The sequence below is a fragment of the Salvia miltiorrhiza genome, chromosome 3, assembly GCF_028751815.1.
Source record: "Salvia miltiorrhiza cultivar Shanhuang (shh) chromosome 3, IMPLAD_Smil_shh, whole genome shotgun sequence".
NCBI classification, from domain to species: Eukaryota; Viridiplantae; Streptophyta; class Magnoliopsida; order Lamiales; family Lamiaceae; genus Salvia; species Salvia miltiorrhiza.
The window spans coordinates 8851605-8864805 of NC_080389.1; the positions used below are offsets into that span (position 1 = coordinate 8851605).

The 13201-nt window shown below is 37.7% G+C and overlaps 2 protein-coding genes across 3 annotated transcripts; both read right to left on the reverse strand.

Annotated features, from left to right (window-relative positions):
- Positions 1 to 4926: 4926 nt before the first annotated feature.
- LOC131017395 (probable disease resistance protein At1g58602) lies at positions 4927 to 5679 on the reverse strand. Its single transcript, XM_057946134.1, has one exon. The coding sequence runs from the start codon at positions 5578 to 5580 to the stop codon at positions 4927 to 4929; it is 654 nt and encodes a 217-aa protein (XP_057802117.1). The 5' UTR covers positions 5581 to 5679.
- On the reverse strand, positions 5612 to 7972 carry LOC131017394 (putative disease resistance protein At1g50180). 2 transcript variants are annotated; one of them, XM_057946132.1, is made up of 3 exons: positions 6769 to 7968; positions 6015 to 6690; positions 5679 to 5898 (listed from the first exon to the last, which is right to left on the reverse strand). In XM_057946132.1, the coding sequence occupies exons 1-3, from the start codon at positions 7814 to 7816 to the stop codon at positions 5895 to 5897; spliced, it is 1728 nt and encodes a 575-aa protein (XP_057802115.1). In that variant the 5' UTR covers positions 7817 to 7968; the 3' UTR covers positions 5679 to 5894. The 2 variants fall into 2 exon arrangements, with proteins under 2 accessions (XP_057802114.1, XP_057802115.1); XM_057946131.1 differs by having other exon boundaries at positions 5612 to 6690; positions 6769 to 7972.
- Between the last annotated feature and the right edge of the window lie 5229 nt (positions 7973 to 13201).

A 13201-nucleotide genomic window follows, 5' to 3' on the forward strand; every position in this document is an offset into this window, starting at 1 on the left:
AGTGGTTGCTTTGATGAAGAAAAAAGTTTGGGAAATGATTGAAATTGCTTATCAAGCTTTGATTGTGTGAAAATCACTAATCCCCTATGAGCTCAAAAAGAAAAAGAAATGAAAATGAATGTGAATAAAAGAGCATAAAGGGGAGTGATTTGCCTTTTGAATCATAGCCATGATAGATATCACTAAGGATGAAAAGATGAAATGTAGGGATTTTGGTTTTTGATTGATAAGAGAAATGGTGAAGTTGATTTGTTCATTGTGATTGATGGATTGTGGGATGAGTCACTTTGCCTAAAAAAACTACTCACCTTACCAAAGAGCCCTCATTACAACCCAATGAAAGCCCTTTTTGATCTCTATTTATAACACATTGAAGCATAGAGAGTTAGGACAAATGGCAAGCCTATGGTAGATTGCATGCATTGTTTCGAATTGAGTGTAAACACGTCCATTCTAAACACTTGAGAGTCGAGTGCATCATTGAAACATTCACCTTGTGAGGATTCAAGCTTGGAGGCTATAATGTTGAACTTACTATCACTTGTGACTTCTTGAAATGCATATCTACTTGTGATACACTAGTGAAATATTTTGAAAAAATTGAAGCCCTTGAAATGACACCAATTCATTCTCACATGTTTGTTATCTTTTATTTCTCTTCTCTTTGTTGTTTGGGGACAAACAACGCTTTAAGTTTGGGGGGGTTGACAAACATGGTTTTCGTACCTCAATATCGCATGAATTGTTGTCATTTTCCCCCATGAATTGATTGCTAATATGTGTTTGTATCCCAATTTTGAGTTTTGTTGAGTTTTAATTCCTTGGTGTAGTTTTGGAGTGATTTCAGGGAAAATCAAGAATTAATTGGAGGATTTTGAAGACATGAGATCGAAGTACGTCTCGATAGGAATCCGTGAGCGCAAACGGCGACCAAATCCGAGTCCGGACGAGGGAGAACGGAGCAAAACGAGCGGACTGTGCAAAACGCCCAGTACCCCGCGGTCACCACCCGCGGCCGCGGGGTAAGACCGCGGGTCAGCTGTTCCCGACTCAGGAGACACCCGCGGTCACCACCCGCGGCCGCGGGGCGGGACCGCGGGTCCCCTGAGCATCCCCCACGTTTGAAGGCCGCGGACGCGGGCCGTGACCGCGGGAAAAGGGCGGGGCTCCCCCAAATGGACCCCAAACGCGATTTTAGCCTCAAAACTCCATTTTTCTCTTCTTTTCCCCATTCATTCACCACACACACCCACTTCATCTTCCCCAATTCTCCAATCCCAAACCCTAGCCTCCATTCTCTACCATTTTTTCTCTCTTCCACACACAAAAACAACACCAAAATCAAATAAAGAAGGGGAAGACTTGGAAAGGAGCTCATCAAGACTACATGATTGAAGATCAAGATTATAGGATTTGTCTATGAATCTCTATCTCTCTATATCTTTATTTATGTTTTCTTATGACTTGAGATTTACTTTTATTATGAATATGCTTGGCTAAAATCTCTTATCTTAGGGATTAGATTAGATGGATTTGTAATGGATTGATTTCTTTGTTCAATATATATCTTGATTGTGCTTATTGTTATCTTTTCAAGTCCTAGATTTATCTCTTGTATGATTGGTTGGCCACCTTTTGTGCATTTCTAATTTGTGATTTGAATCGGGAGAGGATAATTACAATAGATTAGGAGTTTGATACATATCATCTCAATAAACCGGGAGGTTGAGAGGTGGGTGAGGGCTTGTTGATCTTTTGTGCTCTTGGGAGTTATAGGTTAGAAATTGACCGGGGACGGCAATTATGACCCGTAATCTACTGTTTTAGTCGTCCGGGAGGGGGCTAAAACTAGTGGGGAGATCGCCCTAGATAAGTAGGCCATATCAAGATTTATATTGATTTAGATTGAAGTTCATTACGATCCATCGAAATCTAGTCCCTAGGATAACTTTCCTTCGAGTCATTCCCCAATTTATTAACTAAGTTTATTTTGTTGTTATTTTATTTACTTGCTTTATTTAGCTTTGTTTTAGTTATCAACACCTCTTGAACTTTGGTTGTCTAAATAGATTGAAAACAGCTTATTAATAATATTTAGAAGTTTAAATTCACCAATCCTTGTGGAATACGACCTTGCTTCCCTATATTGCAACTACACCGTATACTTGCGGCGTAGTAAAAATAATAGCGAACAATCGGCAACGGTTGAATCTCAGGAGAAGAGGTGTTGTGTGGGGGTGTTTGATGAGAGCGGCGGCGGGTGGGAGGAGGGAGCGGCGATGGTGGCGGCAACAGAGGGAAGAAGACGAGAGGGGGGTGGGGGATTTCCTTTTTTTCTTTTTCTTTTAAATTAGGTTCACATCCGCAAGTTTAGAGCTGATGAAGTCACGGTCGCAGTTTGGCAGCGCCTTCCCTAACTTGACTTCAATACTCAAGGTATGAAGATTGGGACATGTGAATGCCTTCAACACTCCCTCATTCGTTGTTAACTTGCAACCCTCTTTGATACAAACCCTACAATCGACTAACTTGTTCCAGTTGGTAGCAATGGCATTCATGATAGCTGACAAGCTTTCATTGTCGTATATGTATGCTGAGAAACGTTGCAGATTCTTCTATCCATAAATTTTAATTCATGCACTCTACTATCCAACCTTTTTAGGGTTTCCAACTCAACCACTCCCTCATCCAATGTGGCAATGTTAATCGATAACTTCCAACTTTTTCTTCATCATAACAGGGAAGAGTCAAGTGTTTTAAACGTAGCATCTTCTTAAAAACATTTGGAACTTCCACATTATTCGAAACAGCTAAATTAAGGGTATCCATGTAGACCAAATTCCTTATGGACGACGGAAGCTTATCAAATTCACAACTTTGTATACGCAAACACCTCAGGTGAATAAGATTAGTGATTCCTCTCAGTAACTTTCTTCCAACGAATTTGAATTCCAAGATAGTTAGATCTATCAGTAATTTGAATTTATGAAAATCAACAAAACTTTGTGGGGGGAAACTCATCAGAATTACTGTGATTGAACATTTGAAGAGACCTTAATTGTTTGCTACTATCTTCTCCACAAGTGATTGTAAGCTCGTCAAGTTCCACTTGGACTTCTTTTCTCAAATAGATAACCAATTAAATGTCGTATTTTCATATGCCGTAGTAAGGTAGTAAGTTTCCCAGTTTGATACTGCAAACTCAGCACACCAAAATCCTCCATTTTCCCCATTTTTAAACATAGTTCTCTTACTACGTCATGAAGTTTGCAGCTCGAATATTTCCTGTAGGTATGACAGCATCGTCAATTTGAACTTGGACGATGGATCTGGAGGCCAACTCACCCAAGTAGAGCTCCGCGATTTCAATCAAAGTTTTGTCCTTGTCTCCAATATTCTCATATGAAATCATGCCTTGTTCTATCCACGTCCTATATAGATAATCAACAGGTATATCTTCGTCCTCTTCAAATATACCCATATAGAGAAAGCAAGGCTTCCAATAATAGGGTAGACTTTCATAGCTTAAATTTAGCACTCCATCAATCTCACTTTCATCTTTATATATGAATTCTTTGATATCCCTATTTACTAACTCCCACTCTTTCATCGAATTTTTCTTTCTCAAGACCCCACCGAGTAAAGAAATTGCCAACGGCAAACACCCACATTTCTGCACCATTTCTTTCCCAATTTTCTCAAAATTTTCTTCTAATGCAAACTCTGCATTAAATTGAAATAATGAGCATATATTTTAGTTATCAGGTGGTCCCAAATCGGGTTTCAAATGACACTACATTGACATGTTAAAGTGTCATTTGTATGTTGAAATAGTGTCATTTAAAATTCGGTTTCACCGGAGTTTTTGTGTTTACTTAGTATAGTCCATTTTTAAAATGAGTATATGTATACAAAAGTATATTTTCTGGGATGTCACATAAATGCTTATTTTTCTTGCTTCAACATAAGCCAATTTTTCTTGCTTAATCAGCAGTACTAAAACCATCTCCAGACACCAAATACTTGGGATACAGATGTTTGTAGTCGAACAACTTTGAGCTAAGAATTATATATACATCAATCATGATTTTAAACCCATCATTTTCTTGCTTAATCGGCAGTGAATGAATCTCCTCCAATAGTTCTATTCATAGCACTTGTTTTACTTATTTCGCTAACATAATTATTAGTAGTTGAAAAAACTAATTATAAGTACTTACTGAAAAAACTTTTAATATATAAAATTCAATTCGCCGTATTATATAAATTAACAAATAAATACAGAAATTTTTAAATACCGCACTACGATGGACTCGAACCCAAGACCTCAGGCCTTGGCATTAACTACCTACCGTTAAACCAACTCACAAACACAAATTCGCCACATTAACTATCCCTTGCCGTGGATTCTCAATACATCACTTATTTAAGTAGATACATTTCAATTTTATACAGATGAACTTGAACTAAATTCTAATTTTGCATATTAACATTAGTATACTATATTCATATTAAGCAACCCAGTTTTCGATTTATTGGATTCTAAACAATCAAGCAAAAAAAATCACAATTCAAGAACAGAAGTAAAGCTATGTGGCCCGAATCTTACCAAAATAACTCCATATGGAACTAAGCAAGTCTAGAATAAATTGTCTAGATTAATAATACAAGGAATGGAATATGGCCACCATGTCGATGTTAGGTTTGGAGCTACGTACAAAAGAAATATACACATTTATTTCAAAAAAGGTGAATTATGCGAAGCAAGGTTGCAGAGAAAAGAATGCAAATAATTAAAGAGAAACATTTGGGACATGGAACAACAAGAATATAGCTCTCTTTTAGAGAAAAACTAGAATTGAAACAAAATAAAAATTGGGAATTGAGAATGGGATTGTTGCAAGCATTACCTGGGTGGAGACTAGACTAGTCTTGGATGATAATTTCAGGGACATGGGTGACTTTGTGGAAATCCCCTCCTAATGCCGATACCCTCTTCCCCATTTCTGGCATTCTATTAATCCACAGTTCCCGAAGAGTAGAAATGCCTCTCAATCCATCTGGAAGCATCTCCAGACTAGAACAATCATGGATCACTAATTGATAGAGAAGGGGCATAGCTCCCGCCTCCACTCTCCACTCTCTCAGGTTCGGTAATTTAGATAGAAAAAGCATCTTGAGGCGAGGAAAACTGTTTGATGGACACGTCATCTTTTTCCCAACAAATGATTCTGTGAATAAACTCAAATATGTCAAGCAAGGAAGCTTCCCCAGTATTCCCATTGGATCATCCTCAATCTCACATTTCAACAAGATCAAACTTGTAAGTTTAGAGCTGATGAAGGCACTCCCGCACTCTGATATCACATTCCCCAACTTAACTGCAATCCACAAGGAATGAAGATTGGGACATGTGAATGCCTTTTTCAACACACCCTCATTTGTTCCTAACTCGCAACCCGAATTGATTTCAACCATACAACGCATTAACTTGTTCCAGTTGGTAGCAATGGCATTCATGATAGCTGACAAGCTTTCATTATCGTGTATGCTTGCTGAAAAACGTCGCAAATTCTTCATTTTGTTCAGACATTTTAATTCATGCACTCTACTATCCAATCCCACCAGACTCTCCAAGCCAACCACTCCCTCGTCCAATGTTAATCGATAACTTCCAATTTTTGCGCGCCTCCTTATACTTCGGAAGAAACAAGTGCTTTAAACATAGCATCTCCTTAAAAACATTTGGGACTTCGATATTCCTCGAACCATTTAAATCAAGGGTATCCATGTATACCAAATTCCTTATGGACGACGATACCTTATCAAATTCACATTCTTCTAAACGTAAATATCTAAGGTGAACAAGATTAGTGATTCCTTTCGGTAACTTTCTACCTGCAAATTTGAATCCGATGATAACAAGATCTCTGAGCAATTTGAATTTCTGAAAATCAAAGATATTTTGCGAAGAAAACTCAAGGCTACTCAAATGATTGAATATATGAACAGACCTTAAGTGTTTGCTAGCATCTTCTCCAAGCTCGACAGGTTCCAGTTCGACTTCACTTGTTCTGATATGGATAGCCAAATGTCGTAGTATTTTCATATGCGAGGAAGCTTGCTGCAGTAAAGTACTAAGTTTCCCACTTTTATACTCCAAACTCAGCACACCAAAATCCCCCCTTTTCCCCATTTTCAGACATAGTTCTCTTACTACATCATGAAGTTTGCAGCTCCTATATTTTCTACCAGTTTTGCCATCATTGTAAATTTCAACATTGATGATGGACCTGGAGGCCAACTCACCCAAGTAGAGCTCCGCGATTTCAATCAAAGTTTTGTCCTTGTCTCGAATATTCTCATATGAAATCATGCCTTGTGCTATCCATCTAGTATATAGATCATCAACATCTATATCTTCATCCTCTTCGAATATACCCATATAGAGAAAGCAAGGCTTCAAATAATAGGGTAGGCTTTCATAGCTTAAATTTAGCACTCCATCAATCTCCTTTTCATCTCTATATATGAATTCTTTGATATCCTCATTTACTAACTCCCACTCCTTCATCGAATTTTTCATTCTCAAGACCCCACCGAGGAAAGAAATTGCCAGCGGCAAATACCCACATTTCTGCACCATTTCTTTCCCAATTTTCTCAAAATTTCCTTCCAATAATGCAAAGTCTGTATTGAAATAACAAATGACTATTAATTGAATAGTACCACAACTAAAGCACCATATTATACATACACACAACTGACCTGGAATGTTGGTATGTGGAAAGGCTTTCTTCTTGAGTAGTTCCAAAGCATCTTCCTCTTTTAGAAGCCCAACTTTTACCGGGCATCCAATCTCTGCAACTTCCTCCTCGCGCGTGGTGATCAATATTTTGTTTTTCAAATCATGAACAAGGAAGGGATGCTTCAATTCATTCCAATCAGCAACTTTCCAAAGATCGTCCAAAACAATGAGGCAACGCTTGTCTCTTTGTATCTTGCATAGTTGCTCCTTCAACTCCCAGTCGCTTAGATTTGGAACAACGTCCTCCCTTATTTGCTGTGGCTCATCGCTTACAACCTTGGTGCTTTGATGCTCTAGCTGCTTGAGAACATCATTCCAAACTGATTGAAAACTCTGACATTGCTGACTAATGCAAACCCATGCGCAAAGATCAAAGCTGGACTTGGTCTCGTTGTAGAGCTTTTTGGCAATGGTGGTCTTCCCTGATCCCCCCATTCCCCACACCGATATAACTCGATCCTCGTTGTCTTGCCTGAGGAGATTACCAAGCTGCTTCAGCTCATCCTCCATCCCCACAAAACACTCTCCGATCTCGAATTCGGGGAAGCTCTTCCGTGCCCTGTTGTCGGTGGACGAGCTCTCCCCGCGATCGATGATGTTCTTTATTCCGTAGGCTCGCATGGCTTCGGTGACTCTTCCAAGATTGTATTTGATTTGTGAAATCTCGGAGGCTAGTTGGTGGAGAGAGCAGCCTTCTTCCAAAATACAAGAATATCTGCGGATGAGCTGCCTCAGGCCTCGTCTTCTGCTTGACAACACTTGATAAGCTGCATGTCTTTCAATGGCAGCTTCGGCTCTATAGACAAGATCTTTGATCTCCGAGATCCAATTCAAAATGGTTTCACTTCCATGTCGTCTTCTATCGGCATCTTTGAGAAGACACTTCATCTCTTTGAGCTGGATCTCGAGCTCCCTCACTTTGTCACCCACGCCATACAAAAACCTTGCTTCTTCCACCAACAAATTGCGCAAGGTTGCTAGAGCAGTCGACACCACTGCTTCTGCCATCGCAACAATTCCAAACTCGATCAATTTACTATTGGTGAGAGTATATAAAGAGAGGAATAAGGAACTCGTTGTGGTGAATACAATTCTTCAATCGAGAATGCGAAGAATTTGGATTCTGGAAGAGAGAAATTAGGATTTGGAGATTTCTATGAGAAAAGAGTGACTTTCTGAGAAAGCACATAATCTTGATTCATTCGATAATTCTAACTTTGTTTGTTTGTTATTATTCTAATTCTTCATTCAATAATTCAACCTTGTCATAAGCGTGTGTTTGTTTCTACCTTGTCTCCTTCTTCTTCACTCAATAATTCTCGCTCGTCAATCAAATTAAGGGAATATGCATTAAAAATACTTATTCAGACAATTTCTCAACCACGAAAACTGAATAATATAGTTTAAAAAATGATAAGGTGATTCATCATTAGCCGGCATAATGAATTTGATACGATCCGTATCAATGGTGGAGCTTTTCGAGCAGCTCAAACTCCAGAAATCAAGATAGAAGAGAGAGATTTGATAAACATCAACCAAAATATTCATTTCATAAAGAGTAAGCTTAGAGATTATATTATTTATATCTAATAATGAAAACCTAATGGGTTAATGGACTGGAGCATAATTGAGCCATGCTAGAGATTGGACTGGGCGTATCAGAATTGTAGTGAGTAATTAAGTCCAGCCCAATTCATACTTTCATTTTAGAACCTATTTTATTTAGTATAGTTCATTTTTAAAATATATGTTTACAGAGGTATATTTGGGGCATTTTCATTAATCTTTTGGACCTTAAATCTGATTCCAGTGCTCAAATATGTCCTTAATATTATGAGCTTATTACAGCATAATATTTATTTTGTTTTATAATAAATATTCAATCTGATTCCCTGCTGTGGATTCTCAATACATTCTCCACTTATTTAAGTTGCTAGATACATTTCAACGGTAAAATCATTAACCTAAGCCAATTTTTCTTGCTTAATCAACGGGGATCACGTATACGTGCACCAATCGTGATTTTAAATCCATTAATTCAAACCACAAACTAACATTATTATAGTATATTCATATTAAGCAAACCAGTTTTCAATTTATTGGATTCTAAACAACAAGCAGCAAAAATCACAATTCAAGAACATAAACAAAACTTAAATCTGCAGGAAATTATAAACAAAGGCTCATGGGCTGAATCTTACCAAAATAACTGTTGAATGTGTGTATTTCGTGAACAGAAAGTTAGAGAGTAAAAGGATGAAGGTGTGTTTATTCAGTAGTGGAAACAAAAACTTACACACCAAGATAAAGCGCTTAATTATGCTATTTATAGAGTATAGCATAAGAGAGAGCAAGTGTCATCCAATAGTAGCAAGCCAACTAAGAAAGGAAAAGTTACAGCAAAAAGTAACAGCACATAAGCTGCTCATAAGGTGGTGCATGCATACACCGATCCTACGTGGCCTTTAATAACTCCATATGGAAATAAGCAAGTCCAGATTAAATTGTCCAGAATCACCAAATTCAACCAGATTAATAAAAATATACACATTTATTTTTAAAAAAGTGATTACAGCGAAACAAGGGAGGAGAGAAAAGATTGCAAATAATTAAAGAGGAATACTTGGGACATGGAACAACAAGCCCTGCAACCAAAACCAAGACGATACAAGTTTAGAATGCGTCGAGCTTTATAGTTAAAACCTTATTGAGATACTTATCTTTTAGAGAAAAACTACAATTGAAGCAACATAATTGGGAATTGAGAATGAGATTAATTGGTGCAACCACTAGATTTTTTAAATGTTTTAAAAAGAGAATTAATAATTAATGCTTCTCCCTTTACTACATCATCAATTTATCATACAATATCTCCTATATTGCATTTATGGATCATGTCCACATATTAATAAAAATAAAAATAAATTAACAAATTTTGTTAATGAAAATTCAAGAAAGTGGCAAAAAAATTCACATATAGAAAGTAATTATAATAAAAATCTATGAGCAAAATTAAATTCAATCATACCATTAGCATGGCTTTAATGTTATCCCATCCAAAATCAATGGAAGGAATCTTGTGTTGCATTTTGAGCTGAATCAACACATCAAGAACATCACCATCCTCTTCTTCCACTTCCTTCACTCTTTTCCAATCAAGATGCTCGTCAATGAGCTCCTGATAAAATGAATCCATCTTCTTCACCGCGGAATCGAGCCTTCTGATCATTCCGGTGAGCTTATCCACCCAGCCGAAGGCCGGAAAGTAATCCGACACGTAGAAAGCCACGGCCACGGCCTGAACTTCTTCTAGAAGCTCATCGAACCTTCTAGAACATTCCTTGCCGAAGGCAATCTTGCATATCAAGTTAATGCCGAGTGAGATAGCCATTTCACTCATATTCACAACTCGATTTTCATCGGAAGCTTCCCGAATCTTCGAGATCGTACGCGATTGTAGGCACGAAAATTTTATAAGAAAATAATGATATCTTATTGATTTTATATCTTTGTTTATTTTGGAATTTTATGAAATCCAAGACTAAATATGATATATTATTAATAAAGATATTACCATATTTCAAAGATAGGGATTAATTTCTTTAGCAGCAAGTCAAATCTAATATTGATATATATCAATCTTCAAGAGCCAATAAGATCGTGCCACGTCAGCCCTAAGCCCATAATCATGTGGGCTTTGGCCCAAAGCCTGACTCTTCCTACAACTATAAATATGGGTCCCCATATCAGTTCTAAAGACACCAAAAATTATATTCAAGAGCTCAAGAGTTGAAGATAAATTCTCTACGAATTCTCTCCAACATTCAAGGCGTTCTTCAAGGTGTCCCGACGAAGTTCTTCGATGGAATCTTCTTAAAATTGGAGTTGATCCGGAAACAAGGCAAGAGTCATCCACGTAAGCGTTATAAAGCTCGAAGCTCGACGCATACTTTGGAAGCAAGGCGAAGTCCTCTACACCGACATATACTTTGGAAGCAAGGTGTAAGTCCTCCACGTCGGCATATACTTTGGAAGCAAGGCGAGAGTCATCCACGTAGGTGTTATAAAGCTTGAAGCTCGACGCATACTTTGGAAGCAAGGCGAAGTCCTCCACATCGGCGTATACTTTGGAAGCAAGACAAAGTCCTCCATGTCAACGTCATAAAGCTCAAAGATCAAGTCCAAGAAGATCGGAGGCATATTTCTCCAACAAATCTCAAGGACTACTCAAAGACTATTAAGAATCAAATTGAAGAGAAGAATCAGAGGAACAAATAGAGACAGCAACCCGCACAAATACATTTGATCTACAAATATTGAAATTGTATGCAATTTTGTATTTATTAAATTAAATACATAAAATTTGTGTTTACAAATTTTGGCACGCCCGGTGAGACATCTCTACCTCTCATCTCTCCTCTTCACCAACAACAACTCAAGCAAATTCAAATGGAGAACAAAGCTTCAAGCGCTGCCCAAAACATCACTTTGGAGAACATTGGTGTTATCACTCGAGGCAAAGCTATGCAATTGGAGGAGATTTTCAAGTCTGCTTCAACAATGGAAGAGCATTCAACCGCGAGCTACTATCTTGAAGCTCCTGTCATGGTGACAAACGCTTCTACTCTGGAGGAACAAGTTGCTAGCATAGCTAAGCTTCTTGAAAGCATGAACAAGCGTATATCGCCAAGATCTCAAAGCTCATCTTAGAGAAAGGAAAAGGAAGTCGAGTGAATGACGAAAAAGATGACAAAAGCGATGATTCAGAGTCATTTGAGAAGCACCATGAAGAAAAGACGCCTCCTAAGAACATCAAAGTCTCTGCCGATGGCTTCATTCACATCAATCAACTCAAAGACTTCATCATAGGAACGGTCAAAGACAAGTTCAAAGGGACCTCGAAATCAGCATGGACTTATAGCAAGCCATATACTACAAGGATTGACTCCTTGAAGATGCCAATATGCTACCAGCCTCCAAAGTTTCAACAATTTGATGGCAAAGGCAATCCAAAGCAACATGTGGCTCACTTTATGGAGACATGCAATGATGCGGGAACATATGGAGATTACTTGGTGAAGCAATTTGTTCGTTCCTTGAAAGACAATGCATTTGATTGGTATGTCAACTTGGAGCCAAATTACATCGATAGTTGGGGGCAAATGCAAAAGGAGTTCCTCGATCGCTTCTATAGCACTCGAAGAATAGTGAGCATAGTTGAGCTTACAAACTCAAAACAATGGAAAGAAGAGTCAGTCATCGACTACATCAACCGATGGAGGGACTTGAGCTTAAATTGTAAAGATCGACTATCTGAAGCTTCAGCAATCGAGATGTGAATTCAAGGCATGCATTGGAGCCTTCAATACATCTTAAAAGGAATTCGACCAAATACGTTTGAAGAATTGACTACTAGAGCTCATGACATGGAGCTAAGCATGATCGCAAATAAAGTTGATGATCTACACATGCAAATGTCAGATGACTTTCAAGAAGACGAAGAAGCAAGTCATGGGGGCAAATCTCTTGAAGAAATCCCAAGTGAAGATGATGAAGAAACTTCAACTGTAACCACAAGCCAATCTTCAAGTCGAAGTTCATAAAATCAATTATGCTCCTTGGTAAGAGCCTAAACTATCAATTATTCTCCTTGGTAAGAGCCTAAACTATCAATTATGCTCCTTGAGAAGAGCCTAAACTATCAACGAAGCCCCCAAACATGAGCAAAATGATCATTCAAGTTGAATACTCCTTGACACGAGTATAAAATGTCTACAAATTCAAATTCAAGTGAAGACTCCTTGACACGAGTATAAAATGTCTACAAATTCAAGTTCAAGTGAAGACTCCTTGACACCAGTATAAAATGTCAACAAACTCAAATTCAAGTTGAAGACTCCTTGACACGAGTATAAAATGTCAACAAACTCAAATTCAAGTTGAAGACTCCTTGACACGAGTATAAAATGTCTACAAATTCAAAATCAAGTGAAGACTCCGTGACACGAGTATAAAATGTCTACAACTTCAAATTCAAGTGAAGACTCCTTGACACGAGTATAAAATGTCTACAAATTCAAGTGAAGACTCATTGACACTAGTATAAAATGTCTACAAATTCAAGTTGAAGAATCCTTGATACGAGCATAAACTATCTTAATTTAAATTCAAATTGAAAAACTCTTGAATATGAGTATAAACTATTCACAAATTTGAATCCAAGAACTCCTTGATATGAGTATAAAGTATCTAATAATTCAAATTGTCGAGACTCGTTCATTTTCACGACAAGTCGTCCATGAACAAGTCTCGAGGGGGCATTTGTAGGCACGAAAATTTTATAAGAAAATAATGATATCTTATTGATTTTATATCTTTGTTTATTTTGGAATT